Source organism: Notolabrus celidotus, chromosome 15 (assembly GCF_009762535.1).
Source record: "Notolabrus celidotus isolate fNotCel1 chromosome 15, fNotCel1.pri, whole genome shotgun sequence".
Taxonomy (NCBI): Eukaryota; Metazoa; Chordata; class Actinopteri; order Labriformes; family Labridae; genus Notolabrus; species Notolabrus celidotus.
In genome coordinates, this window is record NC_048286.1 from 12,055,121 (window position 1) to 12,076,474 (window position 21,354).

Here is a 21,354-nt window from a genome sequence, read left to right on the forward strand (position 1 = left end):
AGGACACATCACTGAATATCTTTAGAGACATGGTGGCTGGAAATATTATATCTCAATCTAAAGGTTGGCGGTTCCCAGCTCCTGCAGTCACATGTGGAAGTGTCCTTGGTTATAGAGACCTCAACATCATCCAAAAACAACCAAAATAAATGTGTGTAAAATGTTGTGTTATGTTATATACAGCTAAAACAGCCTGGGGTCAAACTGACCCCAAGAATTTTTTTTTACAGGAAATTGGAACATAAACATTTTAATTTTATTTTTCCCAGTTTTCCCCATTAAATTAGGAAAAGTCATGAAATATGAAGCCTAAAAAATGATATTAGTCAGTAATTTAGAGATGTTTAACATTGAATGGGGTCAAATTGACCCCTAGGATAATAGGAGGGTTAACACATGTAACCAAGGCCTAACTTGGGCTGCAACAAAATGTGACTGTTAAACATTTCATTTTGGTTCAGTCGCCCAACTTATTTAAACCATGAATATGCAGCCCATACTTTGTGTAATTATGTAGCAGCTGGCCTTACTACAGTGAATTCTGACAGGGAGACACGCAAATAAATAAATCTTGCAAAATTCCAAAGCTTGATCCGTAAGGCAACTAGACTGGTAGAAATTCTTGAAGACGTTTCACCTCCCCTATGAAAGGCTTCTTCAGTTCTGACCAGACTGGAGAAGAGCTTGAAAATATAAGCCTCTAACAGTAGTGGGTGTATCCAGGTAGTCACAAAAGGGTCCTAGGTCGTTAGTCTAGTTCCTGGCAGTTGTTAGGGTGATGGGTCAGCTGTGGGTCGTTAAGAGTCACATGATGTCTGGGTTGAGTGTGGTCTTACTTGTTTTGACAGATAATTCAAAACAGCATTGTATGTTGGAGACAAATGGTGTCTTAGTCCACCACCTCTGTTGAGAGAAGGGTGTTCAAGCTTAACATAGATGGCTTCCTTGACCCCCCTTTCATACCAACGCTCTTCTCGGTCCAAGATCTGAACCTTGCTGTCCTCAAAGGAGTGTCCCTTGTCCTTGAGGTGCAGAGGTATGGTTGAGTCTTGGCCTGAGGAGCTGGCTCTTCTGTGTTGGGCCATATATCTGTGGAGAGGTTCGTTTTGTTTCACCAATGTACTGAACTGAAGAAGCCTTTTGGAGGAGAGGTGGAACATCTTCAATGCTTTCTACCAGTCCAGTTGCCTTACGGATCAAGCTTTGGATTACCATGACCTGGATGAATGAAAACCTTCACAGACATCTTGCAGAACTGTTTTGGGCATGTCATGCGATTGTTGGCAATTGCTGCCACCTAGTGGAGGGACACACAAACTACATAATTAATGTTAAATATCGACTATCAAATGAAGCTGCTATAATAGTAGTGTGGATGGAACAGTCTTAATTATCTTAGCGTTTGTCCCACGTATCTTTATTTTACTTACCCATTAGGTATAATAACCACATGAAGGTGAAGATGACATGGAATGTTCCAGACTGTTGGCTCCTTCCCGCTCTGCTCTGATTGGTCAGTTTCAGAAAGAGGAAATAAAACATTGATGGTTCCTCTCATCTTCATCAGCCTGTGGATGCTCCTCTGATAGCTGTCCACAGCCTTGTGCCATACACCGGTTTTCTTCTAGGTAGGTCATTCATCTCTCTGGGGGGTGTTTTTCCTGTGAATGTTGTGAATCCTGGATCAATGTTTTACCTGTGAATTGATCTCGGTTAGCTTGCTGAAGCTAGCCTAGTTAGTCAGTTATTAAGGTCAACACAGGGCTAGCTCGCTTCGTAATGCTCGTAAATAAATGACATGTTAAGGCAACGCACACGTATTTGTTATTGTGAAGGACTTGAGATGTCAACCCCAAAATTCAGAATCACCTTATCACCTCAGTTAGTGTTTCATTCATTGCTGCTCAATGTTTGTTTGTAGCTCTACTGTGTATCAGGCTAAAGCTATCAACTTGTCTTTTGCAAACCATGTGACATTGAGCTGGATGTTAACATTGAATTAATTTCTTTAAACTTCTCTCGCCGTGTTGAATATTAACTCTCAATACAGTTTAAATAAACAAATAGAGTATATCTAGTCCTACTTTATCAAGAACAGCTGAAACATGTTGATTACGGAAGCCTCAAGTGGACAAGCATCCATACTTTTGATATACTCAGTTTCCCATGATTACGACCTAATTTCAGTTGTTTTATTGAGATCCCAGATTCTTTGTGTCATTAATAATAACACTGATTTTCCCACCATTATTGTTGTTATCTCAACAAAGCTTTTTTGTGGTAACAGAATCATTTTCTTGCTATCTAGTAGACAAAACAAGAGGCTTGTCTCTAAGATAGGCCAGACGACATAATAATAATAATAATAATAATAATAATAATAACAATAATAATAATAAAATATAAATATAATAATAATAATAATAATAATAATAATAATAATAATAATAATAATTATAATAATACATTTATTTATATAGCACCTTTTAAAAACAGGTTTACAAAGTGCTTTACAGAGTGCAAGACCTAGCGAGAGAAAGAACACAAAAGCACATGACAATGGTTTACGAGAACAAAATGAGTTGAGTAAAAGACAATAAAAAATACCATGCAGCAATTAAAAAGTCAGTCATGGGTTAAGAAGTAAAAGCACATTTAAAAAAGTGTGTTTTTAAAAGAGATTCAAAAGAGGACAAGGACGTGACTTGCCTGATCTCCTCCGGCAGGTCATTACTAACATACGAGGTTAGTTAAGCCTATTTCTGTTTGTTTGCCAGTTGCAACTGTGGGATATATGTTGGGAACAAATGGCGTTAAGTTAAAATTTTGATAAAATAAACATTTATCCAAACAGAATGTATGGATGCCTGTCTGCATTGTGCTTCCATAGCTCTTCAATCATGCTGCATTAATTTCAAACCCAAAGCTTGCCAGAAAAATAAAGATTATGTTTATCTTAAGTAGATTGTATTATTTTTGATTCATTTTAGTTTGTAGTAGTAATCTCTGGTTGACAGCCTTCATATGATCTGTGTTATAGGAGGGGGGACCAACCAACTGCCAACATGTCGAGCAAAAGGGCCAAGGGAAAGAACACCAAGAAGCGTCCTCAGCGGGCCACCTCCAATGTGTTCGCTATGTTCGATCAGTCTCAAATTCAGGAGTTCAAGGAGGCTTTCAACATGATCGACCAAAACAGGGACGGCTTCATCGACAAAGAAGACCTTCATGACATGCTGGCGTCTTTAGGTAAATGTTTTATTTACACACACAGTTTCACTACTACTTTAGAGGCAGTTTGTTCAGATACAATTCTTGTTTTCTTTGAGTTGGAATTAGAATAAGATTTAGGCATGAGCATTTTACCTCTTTAAGTAAGGGTGGGTGGTGTATTGGAGCAAGTGCCGTAAATCTCATTGATGGCCCATTTCCCAGGTAAGAACCCCACAGATGAGTACTTGGAGGCGATGATGAATGAAGCACCTGGCCCGATAAACTTCACCATGTTTCTGACCATGTTTGGAGAGAAGCTGAACGGCACAGATCCTGAGGATGTGATCCGCAACGCTTTTGCCTGCTTTGATGAGGAGGGCACAGGTCGGTTGAAGAATACATGTTAAAGGCACTGCGTTCGATGTCTGCTACTGCAACAAATTCATTGATATTAAAAGCTGATTTTTTTGCCTGATAAAATGGCATTTTAGACACCATTTATGCAGACTGTTTAAAGTTGTTTTCCTTTAATTAGAAATGTTTGTTTTCTCCTTCAGGTATGATCCAGGAGGAGTACTTGCGGGAGCTGCTCACCACAATGGGCGACAGATTTTCAGATGAAGAAGTGGACGAGCTCTTCAGAGAGGCGCCCATTGACAAGAAAGGGAACTTCAACTATGTAGCATTCACACGCATACTAAAGCATGGCGCCAAAGACAAAGATGATTAATGACAGGGGCAGCTCTGTGTGAGGTTCATTCTGTATTATGTGTATCTTAAAATGGTCTCTACTGAGAACAGCTGTATCCTGTATTATGGCACATGATGAAGCTTCACTGTGGTATGGCTCACTGAAGGTCATTTGTTTAAGCTGCTTGTTGGACCCCCCTCCAGCTCTTCAACCCTACTCTCAAAGCTCATTTGCACATCTGTGAAAACACCACTTAGGGGTCTATATAAGCTATCATGGATAAAGCTGGAAATAAACTTAAACAAGAAGTCTGTTCTCATGGCTGCTTTGCTTTTGTTACCTCTTTCTTTAAAAAAACAAAACAACCATGTAGAGTAAATTGTGGTCTGAAATGAATCACAGGTTCTTGAAATTTTCAGAAGGTTTTATTTTAAAATGATCCTGACAGATGTGATGTGTTCATGTTGGTTCAAAGTCATACCCATTCCACAGTTCACAATCATTTGGAGCTACAAGATTACACAGGGGGAATCACTGGATTAAACAAAAGGCGTTGACTCTCAGTGTAAAATAAATACATACACGATCGGCCAGAAGTATGTGAACAGCGCTGAGTTCTTCTTAGGCTTTTTTATGCTGTGGGCTTGGGTGAGTGATTTCTCAATTAATACAATCTATTGAACAAGTGAAAATTCTCTTTATGTTTTCTTGATGCTTTTACATTAATTATAAGCCCCAAATAAAACAAGCTGAGAATAACTGTTCTTGTAACAACATGAAAATGCACAAACCAGGATGAGTAAAGGGGTTCCCTGCTTCTGATAGTACACAGCCTGACCCTCAGAGCAGCACCAGCTCTTAATGATTATCTCTGCAGCCATGTTCCCAAATTATGAAAAATAATATGGAATAAAGGCTGTTGAACAGCAAATTAATGTAAGAGTGTCCACAGACTTTTGGCCATGTGTGTAAAAACTGCCATTTGATACACTTAACAGTTTGAACATACAAGAAAAACCGAACATGTTCTCTTTACGTTACTGTACAGATGGTGAGGTATTGGGTGGAAAAACTGGAAACAGTTTTCTGACATCATTATGGAGAACGCTGATCATCATTAGACTGTGGCAGTTTTATTGAGCTCCAGTTTTGGTTGCATCAAGGGGATCTGCCACAGTTCAAAGCACCACTGATCCTTTCATAGTGCTACTGTGGTATGAATATCTTAAGGGGCACTTCATATCAATCTTCAACCCTGATGACATATCCAAGATGTACATGGTTTCAACATCTAGGATGAGGGCTCTCTCACACACATCACAGCAACAATAAATAATCAAGGATCTGCTCCATATTTACTGTACACTTTGCAGTTGCTCACAGAGCAATGTATATCACACAAAGTTGGACATTTTCTAGCTCTACTCGGCCAGAGCGAGATTTTTCGACTGGATCTTTGATAGGTGGTCTGATATACAAGCTTCAATCTTGTCACACTGGGCCAGGAAATCCTATTGAGGAAACATAATTGTAATATAAATAATGCATCTCAATATTTTCAATAGTTTTAGTGTGACTGAAAAAGTGTTTACCTGGACTGTCTTCACAAGTCCCTTTTTCTTCATTCTGCAGTCACTGAAGTTTTCAGGGAGAGTCTGAAAATCAAGGAACAGTCCAGGATGAGACATGAAAAATAAGCATATGAATGATATTAGAGTTAAAGAGTTAAATCTGAATAGATCACCAAAGCATCAATCTGCTCCAGGATCTTCATAAACTGCTCTGCAGCTATTTTCACTCTGTGGTCTAGTTTTCCCAGCGCCTCTGCCTGGAGGTCTTTAGCCAGGAAGCCCTGCAAGGAAGAAAACATTAACAATCAAAACTGATGACAGCGATTTCAATGTAAATATGTCAGAGAACATTACACATATCTAGAATCATTATAGAAAACATACATTTTTGAGCCCAGTCAGCTCCCCGTCTACTTTCTCCAGTTTCTTTGCCGTCTGTTCCACAGACTTCTCGATGTCTTTCAGCTTCTTCAGCTCCACCTCTTCCTCTGGACTGTTCTGTGTGCAGATAACAGTATAATGAGTAATGGCCTTCAAATTCAAACATAAAAAACAATACAGTACACATGTGAAGGTCTTACCCGCTTGCCTATCATCATGAGTTTGCAGCCTTCTTTTACTCCATAGCTGGTCAGACTCTCCTCCATGTCCTTCAGAGATTTACCTGACACACCAGGATGAATGAGGTAAGGTTAGATGTGTTAAAGCATACGTGGCTGGAGAAGACGTGGAAGACCTACAGCCTACCTTTGAATATCAGTTTCTGTGAGGTTTGAGGGACTCCCGTGGCTTGTGTGAGAGCATCTGCCAGGTCTTTGACTGTGGGACTCTTGTCATCATCTTGGCCAGTTACTGTGATGCTGTGCTTCGTAGATCCTGGAGTGGGAGAAAGAAACCTTAACTGCAACTCTGAGATCACAAAAATAAACACATCCCAAGGTGGGAAACACTTTGTTTGTGGTACAAGAGGGATTTTGATTGCTCCTACGCAACTGTGAGTCGATACTTTATGAAATGAAAGTTGTTTATAAAAGCTGACAAAACAAAAGCATAATATCTATCATGATTAACAACCTTAGTATCTTTCTCTTTTTTATTCTGAGATCAAATCTATAACGTACGGCTGTGAGACTTGATTCACCCAGTACAGCAAAATAATGAAGAAATAATAGCATTACAAAAAAGGTTATACATTACAGTTACTAGGTTATATTGCAGAAGCAAAATTTTGAAATAGATAGATAGATGGATAGATGGATAGATAGATGGATAGATAGATAGATAGATAGATAGATAGATAGATAGATAGATAGATAGATAGATAGATAGATAGATAGATTATTCAGCAAAAAGTTACACAATTATAATTGATTCTACATCATATCTACAATAAAGTAAACTTGTAGATCTCCCCAAATGAAAATCTGCGACTCTGAAGAAAGCATCTTATTCGTACGAGTTGCGGGGAAGGTTATAGAAACAATGTCCTGATCTAAAACCACTTCACCTGGACATGTCAGATCTGGACTATATTTTATAAGACAATCTACAGACTTCTGAAAACACAGTTCTAGAATTGTGAAAATGAAAAAAGGCGCGTTCATTTCTTTTCTAAACGGTATATAAACCACATTATACTTGGTGCTGATCAGAACCACCATACATACACCTCTCAGACCTGGACTCAATTCTAAATGAACACAGAATCCCAGTTGTGAAACCTTTATTCTATTCGAGAACATGCAATCAGACTGTTTTGAAGCCAGTGTTCAGTGAGGATTAAGAATAGTGTGGAGTCAAAGCTGACTAACAAACTGAGGTACTCGTCAATGTTTGCTGAGAGCTAACGAGGCTACATTCGCTGATCGTTCCCTTCCTGCTCCACCGATGCGTTCGATGTATGCTAACTTAGATTTATACGTCTATCCATCATGTCTCAACAATCGATTCACATTATGTAAAAACTTCTTACCGTAAGCAACTGTCACTGTTAGCGTCTGCCCTGACATTTTGTTTTATTTTGTCCTTTAATCACAACATGAATCAGACCGCAGGATACAGATTCTGTAAGCTAACTACATCCGGGGCACAGACGGTGAAGAAGAGTAACCCGGAAATGAAAAATTATGGAACAAAAATTAAATTAATTAAAAATTGACCTAACAGGAACATGCGCACATTGTAATCAACCTGAAACATTTGAATATGCATCACACTATTGTATGAAATGAAATATCATGAGGAATTATTTTTTTCAACTTTTCAAGTTCTACAGAAGAGAGAGGCACCCTACTGCAGGCAAGATGGCGCCGCCACAACATCCACACCGGAAGTCCATACCGGAAGTCCATACCGGAAGTGATTCTTTAACCCCCTCTCTACCCAATGCCGGATGCTTCGAACTGGAAGTTTCTTCTTCGTGTAGCGTATTGATTGCATTAGTCTGTCGCTGCTAAATCAATTAGCAGAAAGCTAATTGTGATAGAGAGAGTGAGTGAGAGAGATCCCGCTGTGTATGAAGAACAGAATAATGTAGAGTGTTAGTGTGTGTGGGGGGAGGGGGTGAGAAGGAAAAGACTGTAAGTAAGAGGGAAAATACACTCAAGCTGTACACAGAGATCTATATTCACCACAAAAACAACAGAGGCTCCCCAGAAATGTGTACTGTACATCTATCATCAGTGGCTGACAGTGGTGCCTCAAGTTGAAATATTTTAGTCCTAATATTTTATGTTGATTTGGAGTTTGTAATAGCAAAAGTGCATTGTTCATTTTCAAGTACAACATTATCAATACAAAAGGGTTAAGACATCATACATATAACATTAAAAGAACATAAAATAAAGTATAATTCTACATTTCAAGTAGGGGTTGGATGGAAAGAAACAGTAGCTATGTATACATTTGCAGTTTTTCTAGTCATTCTAATTGAAGGTTCCAACTTCAATGTTTTCATGGACGCCAAATAAAGTGATCTTGTTAAGACATTGGTGTACATGCATCAAGCATTCAATCTGAATAAAACTGTTTGTGAAGCTCAGAGTGTTTACGCCCATCTAATGTCTCAAAATAGAAGGAGAAACCATTCCCTCCGTTTGTTCTTGTGGTTAATGAACACCCCTGTCACTGTGTCATTGTAACGTGTTACAAATTATGTTAAAAAAGAAACAGTCACCACACACCTCTACATTTTCCTCCTCCACTCGCCCCTGCACCATAGATAACATTCTGCTCTTCTCTCGTGACTGTGGATCTACTCTGGATCTGTATTTCATTCATTCATTAATCTATACATGTGATCACATAGGCAGACAGCATGCAAGGTAATTTGGAACAAACACTACAGCAAACTTAGATAATGTGACAAGTCCCCATGGAAAGAGACTCCTGCACGCTGCACAGTTATCATAATGAACCTGTGGGGAACAGCTGTGCAGGAAGGAAGAGGGGTCACTGGGGGAATCAGTCAAAGGGATGCAGGTGTGCAGGGGCAGGACACACACCACAGGGAACTGGTGGGCAGGTGAGGTACAGTCAGGCTAACACAACATAAAATAACATATGACCCAGACAAAACAAGAGAGGCATATGCAGATGTCATCACGGCAGCATCATAATCAGCTTTAAGAATTTCAACACACACTCGGAACAAAAGGCTGTGCATGGCTGAGACGTTAACACTATAACTTAGTGATTCGTGCAGGCTTCTAAGTAACTTGAATTCTCAACAGCCTATACACTTTTGGAGTCAATCAACTAGTCAATAATACTGATACGATTAAAATGTAAGTGCAAAAAAGTTCATAGAAGGCTTTTATTTTGCGTTCACGTTCCTGTTTTTCAAAGGCTTTTATTTTTTTGAAGGCTTTTATTTTTGTAACTTCCGGTATGGCCTTCCGGTGCGGATGTTATTGCAACATTTTTAGCTTTGTAACTTCCGGTATGGACTTCCGGTATGGACTTCCGGTATGGACTTCCGGTATGGACTTCCGGTGTGGATGTTGTGGCGGCGCCATCTTGCCTGCAGTAGGGTACTCTTGACAGAAGAGGGTTAGGGCCACTTAAAAAAAAAAAAAAAAAAGGGCCAAGAAATATATTTTTTATTATCATAATTATTCTAAGATTAAAGTCAGAATTCAAACTTTAATCTAAGAATTCTGAATTTTTCTCAGAATTCTGATTTTTTTTCAGACTTCTGACATTGATATCAGAATTCAGGTTTTTTTTCAGACTTCTTACTTTAATCTCCGAATTCTGACTTTTTTCTCAGAACTCTGACTTTTTGCTTTTTTCTCAGAATAACAGGAAGAATAAAAAAAAAATTGACCTTCCTTTTTTTTCCCAGTGGCCCTATTCCTCTTCCGTATATGTGCATACCATAGACTGTAAATAAAAAGGTGCATACATGCTTGTGGTTGGTCAAAAATATTTTTTGTTTTGTTTTTTTTTGTTTGATAAATTTAATGATCTATGTTTGATTATTTATTTATTCATTTTTATTTACAGTCTGATTTTTATTTTATACAGTCTATGGATTTTTACTACCTATAGTTCCTGTTCCACACTCCAGTCCACTTGGTGGCGGTAATGCGCCTATACTATGATTTGACAACCGTCATTAAACAACAAAGAAAATATACCCCCGTGGTTTTACCTTTACCCCGTTAAAATGGACATGAGTGTCATAGAAATGAAGACAGAATGGAGAATGAATGAGGTTGGAGTAAAAACAAGTGTGTATCTGAAGGGCAATTATTACAGTTACTTTAAAATATATACAGATGGATCTAAAGCGCAAGTGGCTGTGTGGTAATTGGTGTGTATATACCAGAATTTGAAATGAATTAGTCTAAAAGGCTATCTGATCAGTTCTCACTGTACACAGTAGAAATGGTGGCAATAATCATCAGTCTTCAGTGGGTGGAGGAGGTCAAGTCCAGACAGGGTGGTGCACAGATTCAGTTGCAGTTTTGGAAAGCATTCACACATCAAACACTAAGAGAAGATTTACTCATTGATTTAAACACAGTTTGCTTAAACTTCACAGGGGTGGTAGATGTACAGTTCTGTTGGGTGCCAGCACATGAGGCGGTGAAAGGAAATGAGGAAGCAGACTAACTAGCAAAAGGGGCACTGGGGAAGAATAACAGTCCAAATACCTCTTGGGACCATAGACTGTATAAAAGCTTGGGACAGGAGAAGGGAAAGCAATTGATTAAGAAGAAAGGAATGGAAATATGGCAGAAAAGATGGGAAGAAGACCAGAAAGGAGGGAGCTTTTACTAAAAATATAGATATCAATAACAAAGAACTGTAAGGAAAGGAAAAGAAGGGAGGGAATTATCATAATGAGACTCAGAGTGGGACATACAGGACTAAATGACACTTTGTATATGTGAGACATCCAACAAGGACTTTTGAGTTGAGATTGTTAATAAGGGACCCTATAAGTATTTGGTTTTAATAATTCCTTCTGGAATTTGTTATAGTTTTATATATGTCATTTTGTGTTTCGAAATTGAGAAGTTAATGTATTTTTCCTGAACTGCGGTATTCATTTCACAGCTGATGTTGACATGTGATTACATGCGCTGTATTATTTACACCACAAGGCGGTGCTTGTGAGTCAGGAACGGAGCAATACACAGACGTTTTATGAGAAGAAGAGTTTTGATATTGCTCGTTGCATAGTTTGTTGCATAGTTCGTTGCATAGTTCGTTGCATAGGGTTCGTTGTAACTGAAAGATACTGTTAGCATGAAGCTGCAGTGTTCAGGGAGCAGCCGGAGAATATGTCGAAAGAGTTCAGTGAAGGTAACATAAAGTTGAGACGAGTGAAACGTCCGTACAGCGCCCGACTGTATTCTTGGCTGCAACATATACATTAGGCAAAATAATGACTGATTGGTGTGAGAGGTGTGGAGTGAGTGAGAGAGAATGTTGAGCATGTGATTTTGAACTGTAGCAGGTATGCAGCTGAGCGAGAGCAGCTCCAGGACACAAGTGGAGTCTCACAGGACTGCTGGGAACAGAGGGAGGGGGAGAAGGTATAAGAGCAGTCAGGAGGGCGCTCTACATCTTCCTATCGGACACAAGACTGATAGGAAGAATTTAATGAGTAAATTATATGATGATTCACACTCTTGTACAGTAGGTGGCGAAAAGCACCTAAAAGCTGTTTGCGGTCCGCCATTAACCGCAAAGAAGAAGAAGGAGACGAAGACGATATAAAGTCAAGCATTTTGGACAATGGTAATATTCACAAATGCGAAGAACATTAAGGGGTTGGTTTGTGAAGAAAGCTGAATGGTTTTAGTGTATTGTTACATTTTATTACAGAAAACTTCGAGTTGAGTTTTTTTTTCTATGAACTTTACTTTTACGAAAAGTGCATTCGGCCAGTGAAATACAACATCTTCATGTTTCACTGTTGTTCTTGTAACAGAACTTTAGCTATCTACAAACCATAGAAAGTAAACCCAGGACGTTTTTCTGACCACACAAGCACACATGCACTTTAGAACTGGAATGCTGAAAGTTCCCCTTGCTCTTGCTTTCAATCATTTAACTAAGGTGTATCTCCAAAGAGATGTCATTAAATCTCATAAAGTAAGTTTTAAATACGCAATACATTCGGTATATCTTCGATATAAATCGAAAATTCGTGACAGATATCGTTCCAACGGGCTCTGTGGCGCAATGGATAGCGCATTGGACTTCTAGTAAAACGCTTGAGAAGTGATTCAAAGGTTGTGGGTTCGAGTCCCACCAGAGTCGGTGCTTTTGACAGGGTCGTTTCATCTCCACTATCACTGACGCTTGTATGGAAACCCCCTTCCCGACATTCAAACAGTTAAACTCGTGACCAATAGTAAAAAGTAAATAAGTACATTGATCTATGAGTTATGAAAAAGTTGTTTTAATGTTATTCATCTATACCAGTCGTCTAATCTTTTAACTAATGTTTAAAGGGGTAGCTCATTTTTTTACATGTCACTTTATACTGGTTACATGTCACTTTATACTGACTGTATGCATGACTATCAAAAAACTAGATTAGTCACAGAGGGGAATACAGGGATCTTGTTGACGCGCTGACTCCAAAGGGAGGAAACATGAAGCCATTACTGCAATTTGAGTGTTTTATTTGACCTACTCGATAAACATAAATTCAAACATATACTTCATGAAGGTAGGCTTGCAGAATTCGACTATGTGGTGGTAATAAGTTTAAGCGGTCAACAGAAATAGCAGCACCCTGCCTCCTCTCTCCCTGCACTAGGCAAGAAAACAGATTCACAGGCAGTGCAGGTGCTATTCATTAGGCAATCAGTGACACACACACACACTCACACAGACCCACACAGACACACCCACCCACACAGACACACCCACACTCCAAGTGAAAAGTGGGAAACCTTTCCCTGCCTCTACACTGACAATGACCACCACTGTGCCTTCTGTGTTTTAATAACTATTTATTACTGCCTTTTTATTTCAATTCAATAGTTTAGCTGTTCTACTTATTCAATATATATATATATATATTGCAACATTTGCACCCTGCACTACCTCACTTACTGTTTTAACTATTTATCTATTCACTCCATTATCCTTTAGTCTAGCTTAGTTTAACTCATATAGTCAGCCCTTTCTAGTCTGTCCTCATGTTGTTGTTGTTTCGTCTTGTTTTTATATTCTTTCTTTGTTGTCAGTGTATTGTTTGTCTGTCGTTTTATTTGCACTTGCACTGCTTTGCACCTGCCATGTGAGGAACGAAATTTCTTTCAGCTGTATACAAGCTATCCAGATGAATGATAATAAAGTTTGAGTTGAATTGAGTTTTTCAGAGAAAACTGTTGTGTACAAAAGTTCAAAAGAATCTTGAAAAGCTCTTGAGAAGTACTCAGATTACAAATATGAACCTCATGATGGCACGAGCAGGGGTGTCCAAACTTTTTTCAAAGAGGGCCACATATGATGTTGTCAGAATACCTCAGGGCCAGTGGCTCCTACTGTGACTTAGGAATCATAAAAATTATCTATGAAATATTTAATAATTATTATTTTAAATGTTTTTTCAGTAACTAGGAAGTACCATGTAAAGATTAGCAAATGTTATCTTCTTCTTGGGGAAAATGTTTTTCATTAGGATCAGGCAATGTGGGAAAAATAGCTTCTCATTATTTTTATAAGACAGGATCACAATCTGGATTTCATCACACTTCTTTTTTCATGTTGTTTTTAAGACTGTTTGGATCAGCAGACAATATTTTAAGAACAAAATAATTCTTTTCCTGAGTTCTGAACATTTTTTATGCACCTAATTTAGCATTTTCTGTACCATTTCATAATTTTGATCTTGTCTTGTGTCCTCTTTTGTGTCTTCTGAACTTTTAGTGTTCATCAAGAACATTTTCACATCATGATAAAAACATTAGTTTGAAAACCTGTCAGCTTTAAGAGTTCTTGTGTTTCTTCTTTATTGCCATCTTGCAGGATTCCCAGTGCTTTGGCTTTAGACAGGTAGTCCATATGAAGCTTTTTGAGACATTTCTGGATTGACTTTAGTTTTGCTTGTGTGCTTGAAAGAAACTGCAAATGTACAGATGATTCAGAAGGTGATTAATTTCTTTGCTATAAATAACACAATTTAAGATGGAAGCTTGGGGCCATAAATAAATGGACCTCGGGCTGCAATTGGCCCCCGGGTCGTACTTTGGACATGCCTGCACTAGAGGTTTGTCAGGGAATTTGAAATTCAAGATGCTGTATGTGAATACTATGGATATCTGTTCTTCCAAAAGTCTGAAAATGTTTAGAGGAATTATAATTGTAGTTGACAGAATTCTACTAAAGTACTTTTTTTTTTTTACATTTTTAAATATTTTAACAGCTAGAGGCACACACCAGGAAAGGAATACAACTTGTTAGAAGACATTGGGACAAAAACTAGCTGGGGAATTGTGTCCGTGTGTTAACTAAGATTTCACGTTTCAGATGTCATATGGGGCCTCCATGCTAGTTTATAAGTAAGTACTTTTTTTTGCAGATTTTTTAATCACAAAATGTCGACAGAGTTAAATCCACAATTGCCCAAAGGTACCAATGAGTAAAAAAATCCCAGCATACTCATAAAATCATAAATGAAGCAGGAAGTATGAGAGGAAAAGAAAATCAACAGTTAGAGGTTTCATTAAAACACGTTTATTTAGCATGTTTCCAATAACTTGCAGATTTGATCAGTCTCAGTGGAAACATCTCCACAGCTTAAACAAATGTTTTATGACTAAACAACACACAAAACTCAAGTAAAACCATTCAAAATAAATAAAGCCAGGTAATGCTGCTAAAGAGATAATCTGAGAACTGTTATACCAGAGGAGAAAATGTGATTATTGTTTTTAAAAAAGATTCTTTATGTTCCAAGGCCACATGCTAGCACAGTAGTGGTACCAATACACAACCCAAACACAGCTTCACAACCGTAGTGTTCTCAGGTCAAATGGTTCTGCATGTATAAATGTTACTTTACATATAAAAGTGTTTTCATTTGAAGTGCAGTTTTTAGCCAATCCTGATTTATGTGGCTGGAATCTGTGGCAGACCGAACTCGTCCACCAAAACTCCATCCTGAAAACAAGAGAGCAGATTGTTTTGGTGAGTGTGATCAGGAGCAAACGTCTCAGTACACACCTAACCTTTATATGTTGTTCTTTCGTAGTTCATGTCTAACACCATGGACTCAGTCAGAGCTGCTTTATAACAACTGAGAAACCCTTGTCTTACTCATTTACACAACAGGAAGCATATCCTTAACAATGGCACCAGTATTATGGTTAACACACTAAAATAAACATGTTCACTGCTTTCAGAGTTGCTACTAAAATTGAAAGTCCAATTAAATGATAAAACAGGTTTGGGGAATATTTATATTTATCAAAGTCCTTTTTATAATCATTTTTGGTTAAATTCAGAGTACTGAACTCTTCTTAACACAGACACCTAAATGACGTTTTTCTAGATCTCTGCCTTGAAAAGAAACTCAATTTGCTTGAGAAGGACAAAATATGCTGACAAAGTTTCTGTTTTAAAATAAATGGGAATATAACGATGCAAAGAAGATTGGGTAAACCTTGAAAATATTGTTTGGTCTGAGAAACTTTAGGACATGATATCAACACAAGCAAAGATATCTGTGGTTTCAAGAGGGCGGCTACGGTTACTTGTTTTATGGATTGCAAAATTAAAAGGAAATTTCCTGCAAAAACAGCCAACAGACAGCAATTTCCTGCTTTTCTGGTACATATTGTGTATAGCGTATACTAGGGATGTAAACAATTAATCGTGTATAGATTAATTGAATGTTACGAAATTACTCGAAACACGCATTTTTGTTTTCAATTTTCTGTCACGTGGAACAAACATCATGTGGTTTCATATTACACTCAGCTATCAGGGAGGTGTTTTAAGTTTAAAGCATGTTTCGATGTGAATCAGCTGTTAAAGGTGCTGTGCACAGCGGAGGAGCTCAGCTGGCGGCGGAGGCTGTGGGTCAGGTCCCCATGTGTGCTTTTTAAAGAGGCTCAATACACAACTGCTGCTAACAACGACACGGACACGAAGGTTGATAACTTTAAACAGGACATTTTAACCTTTGGATACAAATCCAATAGATTGTTGGGAATTGCTAATACGCTATGTTTGCAGACCAGCAACATCAGAGCTGTCTGAGCTTGGACTGATTATGACCCGGTTGCGCTCCTGGCTGACACCTGAAAACTGGACACTGTGAGTCTGTATTACTTTTCTGTTAGTATTATGAGCCTTCACTTTATAAGACAATGTCCATGGAGAATATTTTTATGAGCCTGATCGTTGATTTTCAGCGTGTTAAACATGTACCCATATTCAATACCCTCAATTGTATGCCTTTTTTTGCTGTGAGAAATATAATTTAAGGGGAAAAAACATATTTGGCATTGTTTTTGACATAAGAACACTCAATGTTTTTTTTATTGACTAATGGATTATTGATCGTTAACATTTCCAAAAATTGATCACGGAAATTACTTAAAATTTACATCCCCAGCATACACATAAATGTAGTGAAGAAATTGCCTTCCACTTTGGGAAATCTTCACTAAGATTTTACACACAGAATAATTTAAGCATTACTCATCAAATTAATCTTAAACAAAAATAACTTTTCATTTCAGCCCCAATTATCTATCCTACCCTACACTGCTCCCTGTCCTCAGTGTATCAGTTAGAGATAGCTGTGCTCAACAGAGCCATAATGGCTGTTACCTTGTTTGTTTTGCTGTCACTGGGCATTCCCTCAGGGATAGACGGGGCAGCTGAGGCCTCGTCCAAGTAGGTGCTGTCATCATCAAGCAGCAGCTCATCTCCCAGTGCATCCAGCTCTGAAACCACAGACATGCTGTCACTGCAGCACTCAACACAGCTGAGTTACAGACTTGAGAGATGCATGCAGGTGAGGCTACACTTCTACAAAGGGTTCTAGAACAAAGAAGAGGCATCAAAGGGCTCTAATGCAAACTTCTGTCCAGATGTAGAAGACGAAATTGCTGTCCTTCATGTAAGCAATTGCAACAGACTGCATGCTGCATACCAGGTACAGAAAAATTATCAACCATATAACAGATGAGCGAAGTATTATGAGCCTCAGTAAGCTGACAGATTTGTACCACACTTCTTTCTGCTTTTTTATATGTTGTAGTTATTTTCATTTTATGTTGCTCTTTGGTTTGAAATATTTTTCAAGAAACTAGTAGGAGAGAATCAGGCATACCCGCTTCAAGATCATCGTCATCGATCTCTGGAGTGCCGTAGCTGCGGCTCAGGGCCTCTTGTACCTCGTTGGCCTCCTCCATCATGTCCTCAAGCTGATCTTGAAGATCCTAAAATCACAAATACACTTTAATGTCCACAATCTCTTTCTGCAAAAAAGAGAATATTGATGTTTACTTTAGAACATTGTAAAAATGTTGACAAAGCAGCAAATTCACTGGATTGTATCCATTCATTGTCAAAAGAGTTAACCTCTATTTAAACACCATTGTAAAAGTATATTTCTTCTTCAGCCTTTATTTTAATATAAATGTAAAAACCTATTGTGCTTTTAAGTAAAGTACTAAATCCTCTAATAATTGTATCACTGTTTTTTGAGAAGGGGAATGAGAATACTGAAAACGTTATAGACATCTTATATAAAGACAACATACTATGTACCAAAGAGGTATTTCTGTATCAGCCGGATGTGGAAGTACTGACACCTTGAGTGGCCTCACCCATCAATATGTAACTGCTCAGTAATAACAAAAACATTGAAGTGTCCCATAACAAACCTACATCGATCTGATCAAGTTTGACGTCCTTGTAAGCTCTTTTCATTTCTTTCGCACCAATCTTCATGGCCTCCACCTGGGGACAGAAACACACAGCAACACCACAGGTTAGCTTAGCCACAGGTAAAGAGGACTCTATCATCATCACTGAGTTTCATCTCTTTTCAGGTGTATGTGCTGTCCTGGTAAACAAACTTGCTAATATGGAGGAAGTCAGAAAGCCGCATAACAAGAGAGTAATCAAACGTGAAAAAAAAAGAGTGTTGTCATCAATTTGTGTGGAGCTTACTGTTGTTTTTGTGTCCTTTAGAGTCTGTATTGTGTAGTTTGCCTGCTCCATGTTGAAAGATTGCTGAGAAAGCTGCTCTCTTTGACCTTCATACCTGTTCAAAACAAAACACAGCTGGGTTTAGAACATTTGTTGGAGCATATAGGTATTTTTTAACAGCTCACCTGTTGTTGGATCTCTATAGATACTGCATATTTCAACACTGATAAATGAGTATTTTAGAAATCTGACTATTTAACTTAATATTTGTTGTACATGTGCTCAAACTACGGTGGCCCTGAAGTGCAAATCGCAACGGCAAATCAGGAAACACAGCGGCAAATCAGGGTCAAAGGATAGACCAGTCCAAACAGCAACGAGTCATGAGCGTACCTACTTCTTCCGGTTGGGTTAATGTCTTAGTGTTTTCTGAATTGTCGTAGTGTTTTCTGAATTGCCGTAGTGTTTCCTCATTTGCTGTTGTGATTTGCACTTCAGGGCCACAGTATCAAACACATCAAAGTGTCACATTCATGCAGTGTAAAACTCACATCCTCTTTTGCTTCAGGACTCTCATCGCCTTCTGTTTGACCATGTTCTGATGGTATAAAAACACAAGGGAAATTATTATTCAGATTTTTATAACAATTGCATTACCATCTTATAACCTTCACAGGTCATACGGTTAACTTTGTGTGTGTTACCTTCGAGGGTCCATCCCTCATCTTCTTCATCTGATCCTTATACTTCACAAGTTCAGCATCTAGTCTGGCAACCTTCTTGTCTATGGACTCTGCCCTCGCATCCACCTGAGGAAGTAAGAGGTAATCAATATTTGAGGTGGAATGTGGTCCGTGTAACGTTGCACATCAAACAGACATTGTTCAGGGTGCGTGTGCTGTTTATGTGGAAAGGAAACACAGAGAGGGAGGGAGCTGGAGGGCTTAAATCTAATAGGTGGCTGCGGTAAACAAATGCATTAATGTCGCGGCGTCTGAAATAGATGGGAAGAGATGCTACACTTGGATCATGTATTCTTTGAGCTAGAAAGTGCCAAATGATTGTAGCATACAGCTGACTAGCATTGCAATGTGACTGCCCTTTTGTGGCCATGCTAGCTTAGTTAAAGGTGCCGTTATGTCCCTTAATAAAGACACAAACAACAACACACCCGCCTCTCAGTACTCACATTGCCGATACAGTCCGACAGATTAGGAGGAGGCCCTTTCGGCTTTCCACGTCCGAATATTCTGTTCATTTTCTAAACTTGTAACGAGCTTTCCTTAGAAAATACTAGAAACATTAAATGCAAAAGGATTTCCACAGTAGAGACACCCGGAAGTAACGGTTCAGACACGAAGGCTTCTCATTGGCTGGAGTAAACAGTTCGGACCAATCATGGTTGTGATACACGCCTGCCCCCGTGTGGCGAGCAAGAGGGACTGCAGCTGGAGGGAAAGCTTTGTCCCGTTGAATACTCTTTGTTATACCTCCACTCTTGAGATATAGTGACATTAACCCTCCTGTTATCATTGGGGTCGATTTGACCCCATTCAATGTTTAACGTCCCTAAAAATATGTTTGCCATATTTCTGAATGTTAGCTATGTTATTTTTAGGGACGTTTTTTGCTTCACATTTCATGACTTTTCCTAATTCAAAGGGGACACCTGGGTAAAAATTAAAAATGAATATGATGATTATGTTCCAATTTCCTCCACACATTTTATACACATCCGTGTTCCTTGGGGTCAATTTGACTCCTGACTGTTTTAGCTGTTTAAAACATAAGCAATATCTACTTTTTACACATATTTGTTATGGTTGTTTTAACATACAATTTTATTATCTAGGAAAACCTCACTCTGCTTTAGGGCCCTAACCTGACATCACCATATCTGTCGTACTCTGAGAGCTTCTGATAAGTCAAACAACATGAGAACATTGATATTGGCTGTACTGTGGGGTGGGAAATATTGCCCTGTGAAGACATTGATGATTCACACAAAAGCTGACATATAGAAGAATGCACAGCTCAGTAAAATTTGAGGATAACAGGGGCGTTAAATGGGACATTTTAGTCCCATAGGCCCTCAATGTAAATACAAATATTAACTCATACAATTTTAGATTCCAAATATGTACTGCAGCTGATCATAGGTACGGATTAATTGGTACCTTGTTATAAAGGGCACACTTTAAAGTCTTCACACACTGTATCTCACAGCATTATAACAGATTCATACACCGGATATCAATACTCCAATGATCAGTTATTAACAGATTCAGTTATATTCAAGTGTAAATGTCCCTCTTACAAATATGTACAGGTATATTGAGGTTACAAATGTAGGATATGGATTCAAGAAATTTTACAATGCGTAAGACTTGAGAAAATCTGATTCTCCCTGAAAGGTTCCCTACAGATCTTCCATAAAATCTGGCAACCCTTTTTACTTCATATAGATAACTAACATATTGAAGCTGACAACCAATGAACTACTGAGTTGTTGACTCAGTTTTTTTTTTCTCCTGTTCATTTTTTTTCCCACTCTGCTCTATTATTTCTCCACTTGTTAATACGTTTTGACAATTGATTGTATTGATTGTATTGTCTTGTCCATTTTGTCTCTTGTGGTGTGAATGAGTGTGTATTTTTCAATTCACATGACTCTCAGATTGATTTTATTAAGCTATATGTGGCATTAAAGCACTGTTGACATCAATGTTTAAATGTTAATGTAGAGTGTTGACTAATTTTGATACCTTTTGGTAATTTATTGCAGCAAGCCTTGGACCCCGCAGAGTCACAACATACGTCTAAATGACTGTTATATGATCAATCAGGTTATGTTAATTAATCAGGTAAACAAACATAATCTGACCTATTTGAGCAGTTTTGCAAAAAATAGGACTCCAGCTAACTTTTTTTTTTTTTTTTTTTACATCAACAGGTCTTGTTATTTTCTAAAGTTAGAAACTAACTTCTGTCTACATAGTGACAGAAATAAGTGAAATAATTCAAGAATAGCGACCCACAACCTATGGGGGCTATGCATTTTGTTCTTTTTTTGAGGGATCTGCTAATCAGTCCAAAACCCAGAGATATATTCAGCTTTCTATCAAGTATACAACAACACAGTGTAAAAGCATCAGATCCTCACATTTTAAAGCCAGATCCAGCAGTTTGCTTTAAGGAATTACATAATCAAAGTAAATGCAAATCTAATTTTTAATACAA

The 21,354-nt window shown here is 38.2% G+C and overlaps 3 protein-coding genes and 1 non-coding gene across 4 annotated transcripts; 2 read left to right on the forward strand and 2 right to left on the reverse strand.

Moving 5' to 3' along the window:
• Positions 1 to 1,433: 1,433 nt before the first annotated feature.
• On the forward strand, positions 1,434 to 4,223 carry myl12.2 (myosin, light chain 12, genome duplicate 2). Its single transcript, XM_034702473.1, has 4 exons — positions 1,434 to 1,628; positions 3,041 to 3,249; positions 3,436 to 3,597; positions 3,771 to 4,223. The coding sequence occupies exons 2-4, from the start codon at positions 3,066 to 3,068 to the stop codon at positions 3,941 to 3,943; spliced, it is 519 nt and encodes a 172-aa protein (XP_034558364.1). The 5' UTR covers positions 1,434 to 1,628; positions 3,041 to 3,065; the 3' UTR covers positions 3,944 to 4,223.
• Positions 4,224 to 4,310: 87 nt separating this feature from the next.
• bag1 (BCL2 associated athanogene 1) lies at positions 4,311 to 7,579 on the reverse strand. Its single transcript, XM_034702472.1, has 7 exons — positions 7,448 to 7,579; positions 6,223 to 6,351; positions 6,057 to 6,139; positions 5,860 to 5,973; positions 5,649 to 5,756; positions 5,497 to 5,559; positions 4,311 to 5,415 (listed from the first exon to the last, which is right to left on the reverse strand). The coding sequence occupies exons 1-7, from the start codon at positions 7,482 to 7,484 to the stop codon at positions 5,326 to 5,328; spliced, it is 624 nt and encodes a 207-aa protein (XP_034558363.1). The 5' UTR covers positions 7,485 to 7,579; the 3' UTR covers positions 4,311 to 5,325.
• Positions 7,580 to 12,160: 4,581 nt separating this feature from the next.
• Positions 12,161 to 12,252, forward strand: trnar-ucu. The gene is given in 2 exon segments: positions 12,161 to 12,197; positions 12,217 to 12,252. It is a non-coding gene; the product is annotated as a tRNA-Arg (tRNA).
• A 2,407-nt stretch (positions 12,253 to 14,659) lies between these two features.
• Positions 14,660 to 19,457, reverse strand: chmp5a (charged multivesicular body protein 5a). The gene is made up of 8 exons (XM_034704004.1): positions 19,304 to 19,457; positions 18,819 to 18,923; positions 18,666 to 18,712; positions 18,136 to 18,229; positions 17,851 to 17,922; positions 17,291 to 17,399; positions 16,786 to 16,901; positions 14,660 to 15,108 (listed from the first exon to the last, which is right to left on the reverse strand). The coding sequence occupies exons 1-8, from the start codon at positions 19,370 to 19,372 to the stop codon at positions 15,058 to 15,060; spliced, it is 663 nt and encodes a 220-aa protein (XP_034559895.1). The 5' UTR covers positions 19,373 to 19,457; the 3' UTR covers positions 14,660 to 15,057.
• Between the last annotated feature and the right edge of the window lie 1,897 nt (positions 19,458 to 21,354).

Excerpts from the sequence above, each read along its gene's own strand:
- myl12.2 (XM_034702473.1), top strand. The coding sequence starts at position 3,066 with ATGTCGAGCAAAAGGGCCAAGGGAAAGAACACCAAGAAGCGTCCTCAG. Across the intron at positions 3,250-3,435 it reads TGACATGCTGGCGTCTTTAG|GTAAGAACCCCACAGATGAG; the intron begins GTAAATGTTTTA and ends CCCATTTCCCAG. Across the intron at positions 3,598-3,770 it reads CTTTGATGAGGAGGGCACAG|GTATGATCCAGGAGGAGTAC; the intron begins GTCGGTTGAAGA and ends TTTCTCCTTCAG.
- bag1 (XM_034702472.1), bottom strand. The coding sequence starts at position 7,484 with ATGTCAGGGCAGACGCTAACAGTGACAGTTGCTTACG. Across the intron at positions 6,352-7,447 it reads AACAGTGACAGTTGCTTACG|GATCTACGAAGCACAGCATC; the intron begins GTAAGAAGTTTT and ends CTCCCACTCCAG. Across the intron at positions 5,974-6,056 it reads TCATGATGATAGGCAAGCGG|AACAGTCCAGAGGAAGAGGT; the intron begins GTAAGACCTTCA and ends ATCTGCACACAG.
- chmp5a (XM_034704004.1), bottom strand. The coding sequence starts at position 19,372 with ATGAACAGAATATTCGGACGTGGAAAGCCGAAAGGGCCTCCTCCTAAT. Across the intron at positions 18,713-18,818 it reads TGAGGGATGGACCCTCGAAG|AACATGGTCAAACAGAAGGC; the intron begins GTAACACACACA and ends TTATACCATCAG. Across the intron at positions 16,902-17,290 it reads TGACGATGATCTTGAAGCGG|AGCTGGATGCACTGGGAGAT; the intron begins GTATGCCTGATT and ends CTGTGGTTTCAG.